The following is a 22,770-nucleotide window of genomic DNA, read 5'->3' as shown; positions in this document are numbered from 1 at the left end:
ATATGTCTACGATATTAATGAAATACAATTTCCTACGGGTCATATTCCGTGGAGTCTCCCACTGTAGGTATAGTTCTTTTGGATTAAGCACTATTTGATTAAAGTCTAGTCCTATTTTAGGATAGCTTTAGATAACCAAAATCGGATTAAACATGACACGTGCAGGGAAAGGCCTCAATCATATGATTCATTAAATTGTATAATACACTCTGACCTTTTTGTAAATTAAAACTACATCATCCACAATCTACTTTTGTCATAAAAATAGATGTATACAAAAAACATGTATATATATTTATATATTTGTTATCGTTCTTTTATAGCGAGAACACTATAATAAAATCGTCTGTAAAATATATTGCATAACAATCTTGTCCTGAATTTGAACATAATAGGGCCATTATCATGCCATGTTTCGTTGTCATAAATCATCAATTCGATTTTTTTTTTTTTTTTTTTTTTTTGTTGTTGTTCCTAGTCGCACAATATTTTGATGTCTTACCAGCCAGCCTTTTACTGCCCCTGCACAAAAATAGATGTTTTTTGGTAATCCGATTATTTCCTTAAAACTAATCTTTAAACTTAATCCAGAAACAAACGAATGGAACACCTGTCTCGATCCCATACCGAGTATCAAATGGCCAGGAGTCCAAGGGGAGACGTACCCCTGATTTATGCCAAAGAAGAAGCCCTACAGGAAGAAAAAACCCAACAACAACGAGAACAACAAATCAGGCTAAACACTTTCTCTGCGACTAAACATCACCATGCCAGTTTCTTTTACGAATTGACTCTATCTTCTCCTGACCACACCACAGCCCCCTTTATCCCTCTTCTCCTCTCTACCTCCACTCCACCCCCTCTACCCCTCCCCTACCCCCTCTACCTCTCCCCTGCCCTGCACACCCACTTCTTCTTACTCCAGGTGTATATAAAACCGGTTATTTCATATCATGCTTATAATTTTCAGAGTGAGCTTGTTTTTCGGTGACTTTTCGAGAAAAGGGAAAGCAAAATGTTGTTGAGCTCTCTGTTTTTGGCTGCTTTGGTTTCATCAAACCAGATAGGAGGTAAAAACTATTTGTTATATTTAGTTCATGCTGTTAGTTCGTACTGTAAAAATGATGGGTATATAATTGCTCAACAATAACTGCAACAGTACTGCATGTAAGAATGGGTGACCTTCAAGGTTTCGGTGATTTAGTTTGTCTGCCCCATTCCTGGCAACTTGTAAATGCACATGGGAATCAAGATCATGATTTTCTTTAATGATTTTCATCCTTTGTATGGTTTGTTCTTCCATGTATTTCTTTTGTATACACTTTACCCTGCCGAATTAATAATGATAATATGATAAAAAGTGGCCTGGTTAATATTCTAAATAAAGTACCCGACCAAGTTATATGCCGAACTCCAGGGCACTGTTTCACAAAGACTAAGATCGACTTTAAGTTGGACTTAACTATCGCAGGTCATTCATGCCACTGTTTGCTCTCACCATTATGATCATTAAATAGTATTTTTTCCTTCAAAAAATGTAAATTTTGTAGATTTGTGACCATGATGTCTACGCTCCTTCAGAGACCAATGTCAGTTAATGGTGAGAGCAAACAGTGGCATGAACAGCCTGCCATAGTTAAGTCTAACTTAAAGTCGATCTTTGTGAAACACCCCCCCCCCCCGTCCAATTAATGGTAAAGGGTTATTGTGATTATTTCCAGTTTGTTATTAATAGATTGTATTGTTGATTTTTTTTTTTTACTGCGAAGAAAGCATCCAGGTTGTTGTATTTATCAGCCAATGTTAACATCAATATTGTAAAGTATATTTCTAATTTTATTTATATTAGAAAAAATACAATGTACAATACTTGGACCTTTCTATTCATATGAGCTCAACATTTTGTTTCCTTCTAAATGCACATTGGGCCAATAAATAAATAAAAACAAAAATAAAATATACAAGAAAGAATGAATTAAATATCAAAAGCACTGATGCGATTAACTTAACATTCTATTTCCTTCAAGTTGTTTAACTTGCTGATAAACCAAGTTGAAAAATGTAGATACAAATCTTGAACATTAGTTAGTTTGTGTCGGTTCTCTTTGCCTCAAGATGGCGTCGCTGACTCTGTAACCTATGGCGACCTTGGGACTTTTGAGTACGGGAATGGCGCGCCGAGCTGCCATCACTTCAGACCAGAAAGTCCTGAAGCCATCGTGATAAGATTCTGGCTTTACACCAAGAACAACAGGAATTCAGGCCAACAACTAGACCGTTCTTCATCCTCGTCGATCACCAGATCGTACTTCTCAGCCGGTCGAGATACGAAGTTTATCATCCATGGGTACACAGACGAGTATACGTCTGGTTGGGCTATGGATATGAAGGACGCCCTCTTGACGGAGGTAGGGACAGTACAAGAAAATTAACAATTTAAGCAATTGGGATTCAGACTAAAAAACAAAAAATGCACCCTTATTTCATTTAGCATTATGACAAATTGTATTTCTTCATGTATGACGTCATTCTCTTCATAAGTTTATCGTGTTTTTCAATTAGGATTTAATATTTGTTTTCATAGGTTTTTATTCATTTCTCTCATAAAGAAAATTGTACATAATTTATAACATTGTATACAAACTAACAAAATAATTTTCACATAGGTCTAAATAAATTTACACATTTACAGATGAAAAATATTCACATAAACAAAATTATATTTTCACATTAAAATAAATAAATTAATTAAATAAATAAATTAAAAAAAAAAAAAAATCGCAAATAAAGTTTGTACTATTTTCTTGACCAGTTTGCTTATAAATCTCTAAAATTTAATAATAGAAACTCTGCGTGTGATTGGACAATGAATAATCTATAGCTGCAGATATAAATGTAAACTAGTTATCATAATTATGCATGTACATGAATATTCATATGTATATCTTCTATTTAGTGTATTATGTTGTTACGTAAATTAATTTGTGTAAAAGTATTTTACAATTCAGTCCTCGAGGTGCGATAAATATATCTGAATATATAAACCACAATTATTGTATTTTACTGTTTTCTCCATTTTTTTAAAATTCATCAGTCAAACACTCGTGAACCCTTTTTCTTAAAACATGTTGAAACGAGGGTATGCTGGTTTTGGGTTTATATCCGTCATTATAAATTGAAAACATTAAGATCCTGTGTTTGTTTCCATGGCTACCGTCCATTAGAATACCAATGTGATCATGGTAGATTGGAAGGAGGGAGCTGGGCGTCTCAACTACGCTCAGAGCCGGGCTAACACACGTGTGGTAGGAAGAGAGCTTGGGAAGCTCATCGAGAAACTCAAGTCGACGACAGGTGCATCGTATGGTAGCATGCATATCATCGGGCACAGTCTGGGAGCTCATACCAGCGGCTATGCTGGCGAGGCAAGGTCGGGCGTAGGCAGAATCTCAGGTGGGCATTCACATTTTCTCAAGATTGATATATAATGGTAATGGTTAGAGTAGGAAAGAAGGAATGGGCAGAGTGTGGTATCCAGAAAAGGATTTGAAGAAAATGACTGGCAGATTAAAAATTTGCTTCGGGAGGCATTGGCTCTGTGTGGAAAAAAAAAGGGAAACTTGCCTAAAAAGAAACAATACGTACAAGAAAGCGAACAAGACGAAAATAAAAAACGAAAGACTAAAGACGATAATCAAATTTACTAGGGGATATAATAGGACAAAATGCCGAACGATAAACGAAGGGTTACCAAATATATACTCCATTTATTTTAACAGAGGACGTATTCCTTATCTCCCCCCCCCCCCCAATAATCATTTATTATTAAGAATGCTCGAGATAAGGGATTGTCCAGTTGCTTCTCCAAACGGAGACTTCCTTCGATGGACTTCCACACCGTTACGGTTCGAGCTTTTGCTTCTAGTGCCCGGATATCCGTCTCTGATCCTTCTCGGTTTGTTTATGACTGATCTGAGGTACTTGAGCTTTCGTGCAATCTCCATATCCTTGTCATCGAGCCATGTACAGTAGTTCCTGACTCGATGCTTCCGACTTTCAACAGATTTGTTTTACTTGATTTTATTTACAAACCAAAAAGTCTGCTCTTGTTATAAGCATAATCCAAACAGTCTGTTCTTGTTATGAATGTATACAAACAGTCTGTTCTTGTTATGAATGTATACAAAACTCAGGTCTAGATTCTTCCGGGCCCTCGTAAAGTTGCTTGGTAAAGTTATATTGTTGTATACCACTTTAGGCATAGACTCGGCAGGGCCAGAGTTCGTATATAGGTCATAAAAATGAATGCAAGCTAGCTCCTTCTGACGCTCATTTACAAGTATGCTGGACGTTTTCATTTCTATGGATATAGAAAGGCGGAGATATTAATAAATAACAGCCTTCCGTATCTACACAAAGGTGTTGAATGATATTATATAATTATATTATTGTTGTGTCTTATTTAGGTCTAGACCCTGCAGGACCCGAGTTCTTTGGTTATGAGAACCAATGCAAGCTAGATTCATCTGATGCATCATTCGTTGATGCTATACACACGGATGGAGGTGCTACCGGTGCAGGTCTGATTGAACAGGTGAACAACAAAATGCTGATGGTGATGGTGATGATAATGAGGATGATGGTGATGATGATTATGATAAGGATGATGATGATGGTAATGATGAGGATGATGATGATGGTAATGATGAGGATGATAATGATGAGGATGAGGATGATGATGAGGATGAGGATGATGATGATGAGGATGATGTTGATGATGATGATAATGAGGATGATGGTGATGATGATTATGATGAGGATGATAATGATGGTAATGATGAGGATGATAATGATGAGGATGAGGATGATAATGATGAGGATGAAGATGATGAGGATGATGAGGATGATGAGGATGATAAGGATGCTGCTGATGATGATGATGATGAGGATGATGAGGATAAGGAGGATGAGGATGGTAATGATGAGGATGATGATGATAATGATGAGAATGATGATGAGAATGATGATGATGAGGATGAGGATGATAATGATAATGATAAGGTTGTTGAAGAGAATGATGAGGATGATGTTGAAGATAATGATGATAATGATAATGATGAGGATGATGTTGATGATGATGATAATGATAATGATGAGGTTGATGATGAGAATGATGATGATGAGGATGATGTTGATGATGATGATAATGATGATAGTAATGATGAGGATGTTGAGGATGATAATGATGGTTATGATGATCATGATAATGATGAGGATGATAATGATGATGATGATGATGATGATGAGGATGATTGTGATGATAATGATGAGGATGATGATGAGAATGATGATGATGAGGATGATGATAATGATAATGATGAGGATGATGTTGATGATGATGATAATGATAATGATGAGGTTAATGATGAGGATGATGAGGATGATAATTAATGATGGTATATTTGCTAGAAGCAGGCGCGTACACAGGGGGGGGGGGGGGGGGTAAGAGGTCACTTTTTTTTTTTTTTTTTTGGTCCCCCAAAAACCGCAACGACTCAGCCGACCGCTGAATAAGCGGGGGGGGGGGGGGGAGTAAGAGGACACTTTTTTTTTTGTCTCAAATTTGAAAAAATTGCCATTTTGCTCCGTTTGGGGGGGGGGGGGGGTAAGGTCAGCTTTTTTAGGTCAGCCATGGGAATATTTTTTTTCTTTTTTTTCAAAGGGGGGGGGGGTTAGGATGGTTATGGGGGGGGGGGGTTTACACAACCCCCCCCCCCTTGTGGACGCGCCTGCTTCTAGCAAATATTTTGCCTCCGCTTTATTTCAAAATATATAGTAGAAGCTATGATCATTCAGGAAATGAAGAAGAAAAAAACTGAAATGTAACCGACCTGACAAGATACATCGTTATTGAGCTCTAACTGAAAATCAAGCCATGCAACTTTGTGGTGCCTAGTCACGATTGGAAGTAAATGTTTTGTAAAGGGTTTCGTTTGTGCGAATTAGTCTTTTAAATTTAATAATGATAATACTGATTCAAACTATTGACTCCTGTCTCCTTTCAGTTGGGCCATCAAGATTTCTACCCAAACGAGGGCATAAGCCAACCAGGCTGCGAGGGAACCTCAGTCATGGAGGCATGCGACCACATGAGGGCGCTAGACCTCTATACAGAGAGTATCACCTCAAGCTGTAACTTCGCTCCTTCCAGGAAATGCAGCAACTGGGCTAGCTATCCAAACTGCCCCAGATGTGGGACCTGCCCCACGATGGGCTACTGGGCAGACAAGAACCGTGGAAGCGGGGCCTACTTTGTGGAGACGAACGGGGCAAGCCCCTTCTGCATGTGATTTCGATTATAGATGACTCCCAATTATACAATACAATTAAATATAAAAAGAAATCCGCATTAAAAAATGGTTAATACCACTTTCTTGTTGTAGCCGTCTGTGTACCCATGGACCTAATTATTTTACACTCTTTCTACACACCCGTTCTCTTTGTCCTTGACTCCTTCACCCCAAACCACTAGTGACTTTTAGATTTGAGTGATACGTGTGACGTCCATTCAAGGCAGTGCATTATTAGGACGTCGATCGTAGCATAGACCTATTGTCTTCGTGCGTATCTAAAAGTCCCTAATGTCTTTGTTCACCCATTACGTGCTTTTAACCCCGCATGTTACCATTGCTCTGTAGTATATCCTTATTGTTTCCGCCTTGCCTTCCGATCTGTTTTTCCTCTCAGCACCCCCTCTCTCTCTCTCTCTCTCTCTCTTTCTCCCTCTCTCTTGTCTCTCTCTTTTTCTCTCCCCCTCTCTCTCTCTCTCTCCCCTCCCTCTATTTCTCTCTCTCCCTCTCTCCCTCTATTTCTCTTTCTCTCTCTTTCTCTCTCTCTCTCTTTCTCTCTCTCTCTCTCTTTCTCTCTATCTCTCTCTTTCACATACACTTCCTCACATTGTCAGCCACCTGTTCTCCTCTCTTCACCTATTTTCTCATTTTTGGTCCGGAATAACATTGAAAAACAATCCTTTTTCATAATTAATAATATGAGAATATTATATATCATTTATTGCTTGTAAAGCCATTCAAATATATTTCATATATGTCTAGAAATATGAAGAGATACACACAATACATACAGTCACGTATCATTCAACAATCTGCTTTGGTTATACCTGATATACAAAACATTTTTAACATTATAATATAAGATTTCATTTCAGAATAGAAAATTTAAAAAGGACGAAAGACCAGCGGAAGAACATTGCATATTCATTGCTTGTAGAAAGACTCACACAAACATTCCACTTAGCAGTAGCAGTAAGGCAGTCATAAAACACACAAATCCACCCTGCTAGCTGGCATCCATGGGCGAAGACAGTGGCGTAGTCTGTATGCAGCTTTCCAATGGGGGAGGGAGGGGGAGGGTCCAGGGGCATTACTATATGGATGGAATATGAACAAAGTAAACGAGGACGTTTAAGTGGTAGTATCATCTTCGTTTCGCGTTTGCTCTGCCCCACTTTCCTGCTCTCTGTTTTTATTTGACCATTCAATTATTGAGGATGGGAAGATTGGGGGGGGGGGGGGGGGCTATAGTTACGCCACGTATCCTGCCCATGACGTCATAATTGCTACTACTTAAAAGAAAAACAATATAAAGGTATGAGAAGAAAAAATCAGATACATTTTAAGGAGGTTCCAATGAATATTAAATCTGGAAGATCAGATTCAAAAAGTATTAAGTCGTATTATTTCCTCGGCGAGGCACTCTCCTTTTTACAGAGATAACAAAAAGAAATACAAATTTAAAACAAAATGATAAAGAGGAATTGAGGAATGAGAGGAAAAACTACATTCAACCCATAACTCAAGCACAGCTTTGTCAAATGCAGAGCCAGGCAACAATATTGTACAACACAATGGTGAGTAACTCGCCAATAATTATAATGCAGTTACCAACTTGAGTTGTGAACCTGAAACGAAATTCTTAAAGGTAAAGACCAGTTATGGTCATGCGATTGCATTGTGAAAGAAACGTTGTGGAATCGATCAGAAAAGGTTGATCATCTAGCATCTGCAAGGTTCTGGAATCATCAAAATGATAAGAAATTTGGCCCATTCTTCGTAAAGTTACAAGCACTATACACAGAAAGATGTATATGGGACCACCCTATATCTCTCACAGACCATGAGAGAAACACATTTACCAAATATATGAATTAGTAGGCGGTTTCCCGGCAAATTTTGTATCATCATGTTTTAGTCAAAAACATATTCTTTCCCATGATTGGTAAAGAGAGCTTCCACTTCATTTTTTGAAATTGGGGCGTTTCCAATACTGGTCTTTACCTTTAAGCCTTGATTCTTAGATAGAAAAAGTCAATGACCTTTTTGTGTCTTTCGTCTGTTTTTAATGACATTAACCTGATGCCAGGGTGGAGGTAATATGATTATCTAATGAATCCCTCATGGAGGGAGTAAATGATAACTATTTGGCTTAAACCATTATAATACCTGGCTCATAAATGTATTTCACGCACATTAGGAAACGACTATAATACTGACGTACAACACATTTAGAATAAGATGCTTTGGAGTAAAATAGGCATATATTCATAAATCATAGCTCCCGAGCAGTTATCAAACAAGTTTAAATGAGGTATAATTTGTATGTAGGCCCATTCGATAAAACTTACTTGCAGAGCCATTGCACCATTTGAAGAGAATCGCTAATAGAGAATGAACATAATATATATACGTCCATAAATCGAGAGAGGGATGACTTACGATAAAGGGACTAAGGAATATTAAAGATGATAATAACAATATTATTCAAATCTTAGATACGAGAGAGACAGAGGGAGAGAGAGAGAGACAGAGACAGAGACAGAGAGAGAGAGAGGGTGAGAGTAGAGGATATAAATACAAACATTAGGCTTTCACCGTTTATCACTTACAATTTTCAAATCAATTACAAAATATACATGATTCCTTTATAATTTAAGATTGGTAAGATCGGAACAGATATGTTTTAAGTCAGTTATGATATGGCATACTGGATAAAAAATGCCCTCAATTTCATGTCACACATATTGAATGCACGTCGTCATTGAATTATAGTTTTGAATGCAAGTTCATAATTTCCCTCCTGCCATTTTATTTCAATCTCGACCTGCGGCCATGTTGAAATAAACACCAATCGAGAAATTTAGAATTTAAAATGTGTCGGTCCATTACGTTAATATTAGACTGCGGAGCTTACAATATAATTGTGATCACATATATAAAGGCAAAGGCAAATCGGGAAACCAAGAATAGGCCTATTCTTCGAATAAAGCGAGTATCACACACAGAGAGACCTATGGTACACAGTCAATGTGTCTAATCAATAACACTGGTCACACAGTGAGTAAAGAGGCCTTACGTTTAATTAATTGCGAGGCAGTGTTTACGAAGAGCATTGGAAAAGTCAACTGCTGTTAATATACATATATGTATATAAAATTATGTTGATACATTTATTTCATTTTTTTTTCATTTGAAAGTTAAGACTAATCATTCAAGGATTCTGAGGATGATTGAGCATTATTATTCAAATATATAGTTATACACAAAGAATAAACTCTAGATTTCAGCTCGGAGTTCGAGAAAATACACAGAAATACAAGAAATAATGATGCTCCAATTTCTTCGTCTACGGAGCATCACCTTTATTGTATTTGTGTATATATTTAAATGAATATATAACAGGTTGACTTTCCCTATGCCTGCCGTACACACCTTTGTACATATTGAACGATGAAGGCTTTATATTCACTGCGCGGTATTCGCTGTTTTCAAACTTTTCGCTTGTAAGACGGTAGTCCGAAGCTGAGTCTGACCAGAGCCATCTATACACAGAGTTTGGCCAACTTGGCTTCACTGGATCACAACATGTCGTATTTTTTGTTTGTTTTCGAACCGGGTTGGCCAAACTATCCTAATCAATGACACTGAGTCTGACTGATAAAGGGCGCCACCTGAGACTTGGACTTAGAGAGGGTCTTCCACCATTTCTACCACTTTGTAATGCCGTCTATTGTATCTCCGCGTTAGGATGAGTATGACGCCAAATACGTGTGCGAGACTGGCCATGCCTCCAATAACAAGAAACACGGTCTCGAAACTCCCGGTGAAGTCGAAGAGGAATCCTGGAATTATTGTTAAAGAGATGAATAAGAAAAATAGAAGAAAAAAATTAGTCTCGAGAAAAAGAAATCACGGAAAATACTACATCCGAATACAATTGTGCCTCTTTCAAAATAACATAACAAACAGCATATTCCAAATAATGTATCTCCCAATAATAGCTTTGCTTCCCCCAAATGGCAACAATTACACGTGACTGTGTAATTTCTTTTTTGGTAATATTCATTTCGAATTGTTCGAAATTACCTCAAAACCTCAGGCGTTCAATTTATCATAACAAAGCAAACTACTGTATAAGAATAAAGACAATATTTCAAAATAATGGTTCGAGAGATAACTTTAAGAGTGAGAGAGACAACTGCAATCGGAGAACAATTAATGTCCTCCCTTAGCGAGACATGTTACGTCAATTAAAACGAGTGACATCTACTGGGGTCTATGAACTGCGATCTCCGGGACTAATAGCAATATTTGGAAGTGGAACTTATATATTGAACGTACCCGAGAATGGCCCAGCGATTAATGTTCCGATTCCTTCCAGGGCAAAGGTGAAGGCGATCGCACCTTGGAAATTATGCGGTGCGACAATGACAGCTACGACGGCATCTACGGCGGTTGATACACCGTAGAGACTAGCACCAATGATGAAGGAACACACTAACAGGTAAGGTAGGTCAGATTGTAAGGTCTGTATTATCAACGTCAATGCGCCAGTAAAACATAGCGTAGCCATTACATGCGGGCTCCATTGAGGGCGCCTGTGAAAGACAATGGCTTGCAGAGCACAGGAAGCTATGCCACCGGCGGCGCCCACGGCAGCAAGGTAGGCAGCCTTGGATGATTCGATGCCAACTGTAATTGCGTAGGACGTCACAAAGAGGACCCAGCCATAGTTGGCTAAAGATGAAAGAATTAGTATTGGTAGCATGAAGAATGTAAAATATTTCTCTTCCCGGAATATCCGGAAGTCAAATGTGTCTTTGACTACTTTCATACAGTCTCTACAGGAGTTGGCACTAGCAGATGACTGTTCCTGATCTAGCGAAGCTTCGTTTTGTGTATTACATTCAGTAAACTGTTCACTAGCGCTATTTGCAACAGGACCACACTCACTGCCTCGGAGATTTCCCGCTATAACAACCTGAACGCTATCTTTAACATCACAATTTCCTTCGTCCAAAGCAGTTCCCACACGTATGATCCGTTTCCTTGGAGGCACTAGCACAGCACCGATGGGGAACTCGTTCAGAAGTAGTCCACCAAGTATAAGAAGGGTCCCGCTGAGTCCGTAGTACCTGTACAGTACGGCTGTTAAGAGAGGTAAGAGGGTAGAACCTGCTGATATTCCGATAAGAGCAAGGGAATTCATGGCGCCAAACCTTCTTCCGAAATGCTGCTGAAGGGTCGTTGTCGTGCCGAGGTTAGAAGCTGCAGAAAAGAACCCTGGAAAATAATAGTGCGAGTTTTCTTTTAAGGCAACTGATTATGGTCTTTAGATATAGTGATATTGATTATCATACAGTGCATCTCACTGTAAGGTAAAGTGGTTTGATATAGACAAGTGAGAGATGCCTATTTTATTTTGAATATGTCTTGTTTTTATTAAAGGTTCAATAACATTTACTAACATTTTAGGTCATTGTAAACAAGCGTGGACATCACACCCGCCATCTTTAGGACGGCTCCATCTGTTGTCAAGAAGGATAAAAAAAAAAGAAAAAGAAGACAGAATCCGAGAAAGGAGAAGAAAAAGTAGTGGTAGAACGAAGAAAGAAAAAGAAATAAGGAAGAAGAAGAGGAAGACGAAAAAGAAGAAGAATATGAAGAAGACAGAAGAATGCATAAATAATAGGAAGGAGAAAGAAAATTAAATTAAGAAGAAGACGGAAGAAAGAGGAAAAAGATGACAGAATAGTGGAAGAAGAAGAATAAGAATAAGAAAATGAATAATAATAATTATGATAAGAAGAATAGTAAGACGAAGAAGATGAAGGAAAAAAGAAGAAGAAGATAAATGGTTACCTGCGGATACGAAGAGAAATCCTGTCAAATAGACTGATTGAGTAAAAGCCGTAGTTAGGATACAAATCCCTGACATAAGCCCGCCAGTGGCAGCCACACGTCTTGTACCTAACCGCTTCATCAATGGATTCATCAGCATACCTGTAAAATGCATTCAAAAGTGACAATTGACATGGTATCAGCAAGGACCGCATTGGAAATAAACTTATTATTACCTGAATGGGTTATCCCTATCTCTTTCATTTCACTATTCGTTAAGCATGTTAAAGATAAAGACCAGTTATGGTCATGCGATTGCATTGTGAAAGAAACGTTGTGGAATCGATCAGAAAAGGTTGATCACCTAGCATCTAGCATCTGCAAGGTTCTGGAATCATCAAAATTATAAGAAATTTGGCCCATTCTTCGTAAAGTTACAAGCACTATACACAGAAAGATGTATATGGGGCTACCCCATATCTCTCACAGACCATGAGAGAAACAAATTTACCAAATATATGAATTAGTAGGCGGTTTCCCGGCAAATTTTGTATCGTCATGTATTAGTCAAAACATATTCTTTCACATGATTGGTAATGAGAGCTTCCATTTCATTTTTTGAAATTGGGGCGTTTCCAATACTGGTCTTTACCTTTAAGTATTTATCTACACATGACAAATCAAATCGCAGCCAAATGGTTGCAAGAAGGTAGATACCGGTTGGAATAACTACTAAATGTTGCTTCCTTGCTTGTTTGTTTTCAGGTATATAGGTAGAGTCCAGACAGGATACGGAAGAAAAACGAAGAAGATAAAAAACAAAATAAATTAAAAATATTTCATTTCGGTTTAACCCCCTCCCCCCACCCCCCCCCCCCCGGCCCCCTTGGGCTGCCAAGTGAAAATGTGATATTAAAGCGGGGGGAGGGGGATTCTGGAGAGGAGGACTACTAATCTATTTTATTTTTTTCAGGGGGCGGGGGGGAAGTGAAGCGCCGTTTTAGCATGACTTTCTTTTTAACTCTTACTTTCACCTATCTCAGATAACCCTAAGTTTTTGGATGCTGCTTTATATGTAGTTGATAATGCATGATTAAAATAAAGAGAGAGAGAGAGAGAGAACCACCATCATTTTGCAATGGTTCAGGGTTCGTGGAATGTACATTTGAAACCATTTCTTAGCGTTTCAACCCTAAAAAAATAGCAAAACTATTTTTGAGGAAAAGCATTATACTGAATTAAATAAAGAATAATAGCTTTATATTGGATCATACTAATACTGATACGGGCTAAAGACAATGTGGTATTTGTATAGAAGTATTCCAAAATGACATTCTGATAATCAACATTTGTTCTGGTATCATATGTATATACGCATAATACAACTGATCTTTATGATTTCTTAACGTGACATAGCTTCTTCTCCCTCTGCAAACAAAACAGAAAACAAGGTTATTTAATAAAAGGACCATGCGACAAATAATCATTGTGATTCAAATTGATGCAAGGATTTTTTTGAATAAGCAATGCTTTTCACCAGAATCTTCTTTGTAAAAACTACTTTTTACAAATCTCAGCCATGCAATTCTGCCACTGTGCTGTAAGATCACTTTGAGATTAGGAGAAGTGTATAATGTAATGGGTATTTTAAATTGAATGGAACGTCTCAACTCAGTAAGCATGGCTGAGATTTGTAAAAGTTGTTTTTACAAAGAAGATTCGGGTGAATAGCAGTGCTTATTTAAACAAATATTCGCATCGATTTGAATCACAATCATTATTTGTCGCTTAATCCCTTTTAATGAACATGTTTTCTTTTTCGTTTGCAAGGGGAGAAGAAGATATGTCACGTTAAAGACATCATAAAGATCAGTGTTGTATGCGTATATATTATATACACAGGCCAGTAACAGCTATGTAGCTTGTAAATTTGTAAGAGGGAAAAAGCTGATTGAAATGATAATGATGAAATAGCAAATAATTGAGGAGTATCATAGGTACCAATTCAATGGATATTTGTATAAAAAAGAGCCCACGTCAGTAATAAAAGAGCCCCCGTGAGAAGGCTCACGGGGGGCTCTTTTTTCGGGGGAAGAGCTCCCGTGGACAAAAAATTAATTTGAGCCCTGCCCTGAACGCTGGCGTACTGATGGGGGGGGGGGAACTGATGTATTTCTAATTCGAAACAAGTGATTTACAAATGTTGATGTTGTGACATGATTTCCCGGCATTTTTTCTTGATTTTTTTTTGTAAGTCATACCTTTTTATGCGTTTGTTGGAAAATAAGAAATCCCCAAATTACAGTCAGGCGAAATACGCTTATTTAGAAGCCTTTATGTCATGGTATGCAAAGTGGCTGGGCTCGAGCCCCCCCCCCCCCCCCCTCCTTTTTGAAAAAGTATGTTAACAGAAAAGAAAGAAAGACGGAGAAAAAAAATAAGTGACCTGCCAATGTCACAAATAAGGTATAAAAAATGCTCATCTGACCGTAATTAAATGCTTAAAACCCCAGAGCTTACGGGGGCTCCGCCCCCCGCCCCCTGGACCCCAACAAGGGCTCTAAGGCGGCCTCATGGATGCTCATCTGACCTTAATTAAATACCTATAACCCTTGAGCTTCCGGGGGCTCTGCCCCCTGGACCCCACCAAGGGCCCTAAGGCGGGCCCCTGGATGCTCATCTCACCGTCATTAAATACCTAATACCCCTGAGCTTCCGGAAGCTCTGCCTCCTGGAACCCCACCAAGGGCCCTAAGGCGGCCCCTGGATGCTCATCTGACCGTAGTTAAATATTAAAACCTCTGAGCTTCTGGGGGCTCTCCCCCCCCCCCTGGAACACGTCAATTGCCTAACTGGATGCTCATCTAACCGTAATTAAATACCTAAAACCCCTGAGCTTCCGGGGCTCAGCCCTTGTATAAAAAAAATGCTCATCTGACCGTAATTAAATGCTTAAAACCCCAGAGCTTACGGGGGCTCCGCCCCCTGGACCCCAACAAGGGCTCTAAGGCGGCCTCATGGATGCTCATCTGATCGTAATTAAATACCTAAAACCCCTGAGCTTCCGGGGGCCCTGCCCCCTGGACCACACCAAGGGCCCTAAGACGGCCCCTGGATGCTCATCTGACCGTAGTTAAATATTAAAACCTCTGAGCTTCTGGGGGCTCTCCCCCCCCCCCCCTGGAACACGTCAATTGCCTAACTGGATGCTCATCTAACCGTAATTAAATACCTAAAACCCCTGAGCTTCCGGGGCTCAGCCCTTGAATCCCTGCCGAGGCTCATGCCCTGGACCCCACGCCAATTTACGCTCTACCTGATCGATAATACTCCACTTTGAAAAACGTTCCGCGGGAACTGCATGTAACGTGTAAGACTGGTGGTGATGCAGATTTTTCGTCTGCCCCCCCCCCCCTTCCGAACTTTTTTCTCATTACGTCACTGCCCCTGGAATGTGAGCCCCCTGGAATGTTTGCCCCCCCCCCCCCCCCCTCCCCCAATCCCAAACTGCTTCCGGCGCTCCTGTTCCGGTCGCTACTTCTTTATGATTCCGATTTGCAGACGAAAGCAACTTTGCACGCAAGTAAAGTTTCCAAACTTACCATTAACTAGAAGCCTCTCAATATGATTAGTTCTACTTTTACTTCTAGGCCTACTTGAATATTAATGGCAATGCTTCCCCCTCATGTATTAGTTCCGCCAAATATGCGGTGGTTGGCCTCTGTGCCATTAGGGGAGGAGATTCAATCCAAAATGCTGATCGTATATACATGCAATTTATGCAAACTAGACATTTGTCCACATCTTTGATTTGTCTAAACTTTTAGTACGTTGTTGTGGGAGCTATTCATAAGTATATGCAGTTAAAATGGACGTTTTAGAGTTTCTTTTGGGTCATTTTATAGTTGGACTGGACTAGTTTGTCATTATGTTCTTGCACGTGTTTTACTCTGTGTTTACCCATATGTTTTGTAAAATGTGCAAGAAAACCGCCAAACCGACTCATAGCCGACCAATGTTCATTTTTCGCTATTGGCTTTTAAAAATGTTTTGTTAATTATCATTATTATTGCTATCATTATCATGTTTAATGTAATAGAGTATTAAACGTATAAACAGGTAGATCAAGTACTTACATGCTAGTTGTGTAAATGCAGCATTGAGTGAGAGGATAAGCCCGATGGTTGTGTAATTGGTGCCCAGGTACACAGTCAAAGCTGGGACTAGGACACCGAAACTCTTGAGAATTCCTTTCCGGAAAAAGGCATCAAAGAACCTTCCTAGTAGGACGATGTGATGGCGACCTATCGCCATTTTGATTACGTCACGGCAGCTCTGGATGGGGAATATTATTGTTCAGGAAAATACATGGAGGTTAGTATGGATTTGGGTGATTTCCTCTTCTTATTTGTCCTTGTTACCCTTCTCTTTTAATCATTATCCTCCTCTTTTTCTACTTTTAATTAATTTTTCTTCTTCTTCTTCATTTATTTTACCTCCTCCTTTACTTCACCTTCTCCATAATCTTCTTCTTCCCCTTCTTCTACTAATCTTACTCCTAAGAGAATAAGATTATATCCAATAAATTCACTTCCAATCTCTTTCCTTTCTATATTGTACTTGTAGGGGAAGTTAAATTACATGCCCCTATCCCTCGCTCAACATTAAAACCAAAGAGGACAAAAACAAATTACACTAATTAAGGAATTTATTGTCAAATTACTCTTTAAACCTCATAAATCATACACATTTCCTAAAAAAAAAATTAAAAAACGTCGAACGTTTGAAAGAGGTGGTGGAATGTCATCAAGAAATTTTCTTGGATGCTCCACCCCCCCCCCCCCCCCCATCCCTTCCCTTTGAGGCTTGGTGTAGAATCATTTGATCTACAATGATCGATGGGACCAAACCCTTGTTCATAGACGGAAGTCGTTCGGTATCGATCCCCCTAAAACAGCAGACTTTAATTTGGTAATCCCATTACTATCCAGAAGGAAAAACAAAAATCGATTTCTCAACATCCGTTGAATAAGTTTGTCTAACTTTTAAGAATTAGACCACTGCACACTCAGACCGAAACTTGACCTCAGCAAATTGTGTTGACATAGATTTTGAAACAAAGCTTTTGAAACACGTGGGAACGACCCAAACAGTTTGACAATGTGATTATTTTTCTTCAGCCATCGGCTAAACTTTCTAAAATAACTCACTCAGACACATAAGAATTTTTGAACAAATCACCAAATACCAACCTTGCTGCGTTAAATATTTTCGATATTTTTGTATACAAAAGCGAAATAAGCAATTAATACTAGATGTTATACTAGGTCAAATACAGGGCATATTCCTTCCCACCGCACGAGGTGTATAGAGTGCATTCTCAATCGTTAATGACGTTTGTATACTAGGGCGCGTTCATGCTTGATTTTGAAGGCAGAATGAGCGATTTGTAACGCTCATCGTAAACGCTCATCGTAATCGCAGTTCCACGGTGCACTGTTCATGCTCACTTCTCCAGGCGTTTACAAATTGTAAACGCATCTTTTTGTGAGTTTACGATAGGCGATCGTGATCGCCGTTTTTCGGTGATTCTACAAAAGTGAGCATGAACGCAATCGTGTTTTAAACTAAACGCGTAACAGATGCCTGATTCTGGCCGTCAAAATCAAGCATGAACGCGCCCTAAGGCCTGCCTCTGACGCACCATGTGAGAGTCAAAACGTGAATATAATTAACAATACGACTTGCATTAAATCTCCTTTATAGGCTTTATTAGCGCAGGTGATACGTAATCCCAATGACGTTTAATGTGCAATAGGCATTTAGGGTCAGACCCTATGACTAATGCCTGTTGTACAGTCTGACGTAAGGCTGCGTCAGTGGCTCGTTTCTTTTGACGCACCATGGAAATATGCACCCCGCGACCGTGATATCGTACAGTACACACAGTGTTTGAAACAGCGGAAAATGCATAGCATTTAATTACTGGCACATGGGACGAATCACCTTCGCACAACTGATTAGCGCAGGGGAATAATGCAGTGGAAAGATCCCTTCCGTTTGCAACAGACCGTTTACAAGCACGTAACAGGGTTCTATATGGGAAAGTTAAAGATAAAGGTGACTTCTGGTTAAAAAAAGAAAAGAAAATGAATTCTCACAGAATCAAACGAAACTTACACTGAATGTTCAAGATTGCAAATAAATGTAATTTGCCAAACAGTTTTGGTAGAAAATGTATGCTGGCTGAGTAATGAGCATAGAAAGATTAGGAAATCAAGGTTAGTAGCCCCGACACCATTTGTGTAGTCCCATATACATCTTTCTGTGTACAGTGCTTGTTACTTTACCAAGACTGGGCCAAATTTATTATGATTTTGATGACTCCAGAACCTTGCAGTACACACCAATACTTACATGATACATGATCAACTTTTTCTGATCCATTCCACACCTTTTGTTTCACAATGCAATCGGATGACCAGAACTCACCTTTATCGTTAACGCTATGTCATTCACTAACATGAACTCGCTGCACATGCGAAAGCCAGGCCCTGCATTATGAGACCTATCGATGGTGGGACAACACTCATTTCGCTTACAAAACTCTCCCCTTCAAGAGCAGGAATCTTAGGGCAATTAATGAAATAACAATAACAACTAGAAATGCAATCGTGTCACAACGATGTGCGTGCAATGACGCCATATTTATACGTGTCAAACGATAGAGCTTCTCTCGGACTATCCAGAGCAATTTGTACGAAGTCTGTAGCTTCTGTGATATTGGAGATAGGTAGGGCGAAAGAAAGGCCTGAACAGTGACCTTGATGGGATGGTAGTGACTATGGGCGCGTTCATGCTTGATTTTGACGGCCAGAATCAGGCATCTGTTACGCGTTTAGTTTAAAACACGGTTGCGTCTTAGCTCACTTTTGTAGAATCACCGAAAAACGGCGATCACGATCGCCGATCGTAAACTCACAAAAAGATGCGTTTACAATTTGTAAACGCGTTTAAATGGGGTCAACGCACTGACCTCTAGTGGGTCTACGTAGCATGCACAGTGAAGGTTTGCGAATCCAGCTGGAAGACCAATTAAGGCCACACACTGAGAATTGCCTGGGGGAGCCAGAGAAGTAAGCATGAACAGAACATCGTGGAACTGCGATCACGATGAGCGTTTACGATGAGCGTTTCAGATCGCTCATTCTGCCTTCAAAACTTAAGCATGAACGCAGCCTATGCCTACAAAGTTTGAAAGAAATTGGGATAGGGGAAGAACCTAGAAACTGCTCGCAAGCACTGCGTGCAAAAACCAATGGGATTTGGTCCCGGCCCCCCCCCCCCCCCCCAATCAGTGTTATTTAGGGTACGCATATGCGTGTTCCAACCGACCCCCCCTTTTCAGCAAAAGTCCGGTGTGTAAAGTCAATACGGCTCGACCTTTTTCTTTTGTATACGAGCCTTTTTCAGCACCCCCCCCCCCCCTTTTCAGCAAAAGTCCGGTGTGTAAAGTCAATACGGGTCGACCTTTTTCTTTTGTTACGAAAAGGACATTTTGGCAACAAGCATGCGGTCATTTCGGAACCTAAGTGGGGGGGCCGGGGATTTGGTGCATGTTCGTCATTGCAATGACGACCTTCGTCATTGCCTTGTTTTCGTTCACATTCTGCCCCATTAATATACTTATCCTTGTTGCAATGACGACCTTCGTCATTGCCTTGTTTTCGTTCACATTCTGCCCCATTAATATTTTCCTTTTCCTTGTTTTCCTTATCGTCCAGAAATCCCATTCGTTTTGCACGTAGTGTTTGTTATTCCTAGTTAGGTGCTTTCCTCATGTCCTTTTCCTTTCAAATGTCATAGGCATAGTCTCTAACATCTCATCAAGGTCACTACATTCTTCGATTTTGGAAATCACTCATGCATGACCGTCCAGGCGCCATTTTGTCCGTTTCTGGTCCATTTTAAGGCCTTTCTTTCTTCCTTCCTCTCTCCACTATCCTAGATCCTACAAACTTCTAACAAATTCCTCTAGATAGTCTAAGAGATGTTCTTTTATCTGCGACGGATGACTTGACCTTCAAAATGCCATCTTCATACTCGAAATTCAAATCTAAAACCGACTCCGTCAAAAATCTCTCAAGTTCTTGAAAAATGGACCCCTAAATAATCTAAAACTGCCATAACTTTCTCATATAAATTCCGTTTTGTATTTAAATCTCACAGTATCTTTATCTCATAATTGCACATAGGCATGCTAAATTTCGCGCTCCAATGGCTTTGCACAACATAAATAGCGCCCTCTAAAGTTCTGGGAATTGGCTTTCTGTCTGTGGCCGTATCTCCATAATGGCTTGGCAAACCCGTACCCTTTTTTGGATTTAGATACTTGAAGATATGCCCTTTCCAGCCATATACAAAATTATATACCCTATCACTGACCAAATTTGAGAAAATTGCCCTCCAAATTCGCCATTTTCAAGAAAATTGAGAAATAACTTCAACTTGCTCTAAAATGGCGATCGTTATACCTACATCAATGAAACTTTGCAGACATATGTATCCATATACGTGACAACTGTTTACCAAGTTTGGTAAAATTCGAATATGTCAGCGCAAAGTTATCGCCAAAAATGATGAATTTACTATGGATTACGTAATAGACCGTTCAATGCGCGCAATACATTGCGCGCAGTTAACAATGGTGTCAAACTGACCGCAATGAAGTGCCCTTTCGGATGATACCAAGTATTATATATGTTCACACAGAAAATTGTGAGTAAATCGCATTTGAACAAAGATCACTACACGAATTCCGCCGAGTTTCCGCCCGAACCTAACACGTTTCGGCTATGACGTCATTTTTTCAGACTGCTTTTCGCCCCTTAAACGTCCTTTTTTTTCCTTGAAAATTTGCAGTGACATGCCGAGTTCCAATACGCAGGGCACCACTTGGCCGGATTTTTGAAATTGGTCAGGGGGGCCATTTAAGACGCCATTTTGTCCTATACATCTATTTTACATCACGTGTTTCGATAGGATTATCATAGAAAAAAAGAGAGTGGTTTACAATAACAACCATGAAATTCTCTTTCTAATGATACCAAATACGGCCCATAAAGAGACGTAAAGAGAGAGAGAAAAAACAATTTAACTCCGGCCATAATACAGATCCTGCACGTTTTCCGCCCATTCATTACACGCATTGTCTATGGGGCATATCGGGTTCACGCTTTTGGCCCCCAGAACGAACTTGATTGCAATGTCAAACATGCACCAAATCCCATTGGTTTGTGCACGCAGTGCTTGCGAGCCCTTTCTAGGTTCTTTCCCCTATCCCAATTTCTTTCAAACTTCGTAGGCATAGTACCATCCCATCAAGGTCACTGTTGATGCCTTTCTTTCGCCCTACCTATCTCCAATATCACAGAAGCTACAGACTTCGTGCAAATTGCTCTGGATAGTCCGAGAGAAGCTCTTTCGTTTGACACGTAGAAACACGGCGTCATTGCACGCACATCGTTCTGACACGATTGCATTTCTAGTTTTCCTTATCCTTATCGTCAGGAAATCGCATTCGTTTTGCACGTAGTGTTTGTGATTCCTAGTTAGGTGCTTTCCTCATGTCCTTTTCCTTTCAAATTTCATAGGCATAGTCTCTAACATCTCATCAAGGTCACTACATTCTTCGATTTTCGAAATCACTCATGCATAACCATCCAGGCGCCATTTTGTCCGTTTCTGGTCAATTTTAAGGCCTTTCTTTCTTCCTTCCTATCTCCACTATCCTACATCCTACAACCTTCTAACAAATTCCTCTAGATAGTCTAAGAGATGTTTTTTAATCTGCGACGCATAACCCGCCCTTCAAAATGCCATCTTCGTACTCAAAATTCAAATCTGAAACCGACTACGTCAAAAATCTCTCAAAGTCTTGAAAAATTGACCCCTAGATAAACTAAAACTGCCATAACTCTCTCATATAAATTCCGTTTGGTATTTAAATCTCACAGTATCTTTATCTTATATTTGCACATAGCCTTGCCAAATTTCACGCTCCAATGGCTTTGCAAAACATAAATAGCGCCCTCTAAAGTTCTGGGAATTGGCTTTCTCTCTGTGGCCGTATCTCCATAATGGCTTGGCAAACCCGTACCCTTTTTTGGATTTAGATACTTGAAGATATGCCCTTTCCAGCCATATACAAAATTATATACCCTATCACTGACGAAATTTGAGAAAATTGCCCTCCAAATTCGCCATTTTCAACTTGCTCTAAACCGGCGATCTTTATACCTACATCAAAGAAACTTGGCAGACACATGTATCCACATACGTGACAACTGTCTGCTAAATTTAGTAAATTGTAATGCCCTCTTCGCCAAGTTATCGCCCAAAATGATGAATTTACTATGCTTTACGTACTAGCGCGTTTGATGCGTGCAGTACGTTTTGCGCAGATGACAATGGTTTCAAACTGACCGCACTGAAGTGCCCTTTCGAATGATACCAAGTATGGTATATGTTCACGCAGAAAATTGTGAGTAAATCGCATTTGAACAAGGGTCACTAT

At 39.6% G+C, this 22,770-nt stretch overlaps 2 protein-coding genes across 3 annotated transcripts in view; one reads left to right on the top strand and one right to left on the bottom strand.

The window, feature by feature from the left end:
• The first annotated feature begins 975 nt into the window (after positions 1-975).
• Positions 976-6,411, top strand: LOC588279 (pancreatic triacylglycerol lipase). Its single transcript, XM_030982540.1, has 5 exons — positions 976-1,070; positions 2,116-2,408; positions 3,225-3,453; positions 4,467-4,594; positions 6,066-6,411. Exons 1-5 carry the CDS (start codon positions 1,016-1,018, stop codon positions 6,348-6,350), a joined length of 990 nt encoding a protein of 329 aa, XP_030838400.1. The 5' UTR covers positions 976-1,015; the 3' UTR covers positions 6,351-6,411.
• A 1,988-nt stretch (positions 6,412-8,399) lies between these two features.
• Positions 8,400-22,770, bottom strand: part of LOC588305 (monocarboxylate transporter 2) — a 29,749-nt gene continuing 15,378 nt past the window's right edge. For both annotated transcript variants that reach the window (XM_011671151.2, XM_795405.5), the window contains exons 2-5: positions 16,331-16,529; positions 12,216-12,356; positions 10,695-11,636; positions 8,400-10,195 (exon numbers count right to left, since the gene is read on the bottom strand). In XM_011671151.2, coding sequence (XP_011669453.1) covers positions 10,038-10,195; positions 10,695-11,636; positions 12,216-12,356; positions 16,331-16,508 — 1,419 coding nt within the window. In that variant the 5' untranslated portion in view covers positions 16,509-16,529 and the 3' untranslated portion in view covers positions 8,400-10,037. The remainder of the gene's footprint in view (positions 10,196-10,694; positions 11,637-12,215; positions 12,357-16,330; positions 16,530-22,770) is intronic.

This window comes from Strongylocentrotus purpuratus, unplaced genomic scaffold (genome assembly GCF_000002235.5).
Source record: "Strongylocentrotus purpuratus isolate Spur 01 unplaced genomic scaffold, Spur_5.0 spur5_scaffold_12, whole genome shotgun sequence".
NCBI classification, from domain to species: domain Eukaryota; kingdom Metazoa; phylum Echinodermata; class Echinoidea; order Camarodonta; family Strongylocentrotidae; genus Strongylocentrotus; species Strongylocentrotus purpuratus.
The sequence above is the reverse complement of the archived record's forward strand: the minus strand, read 5'-3'. Positions and strand labels throughout refer to the sequence as shown.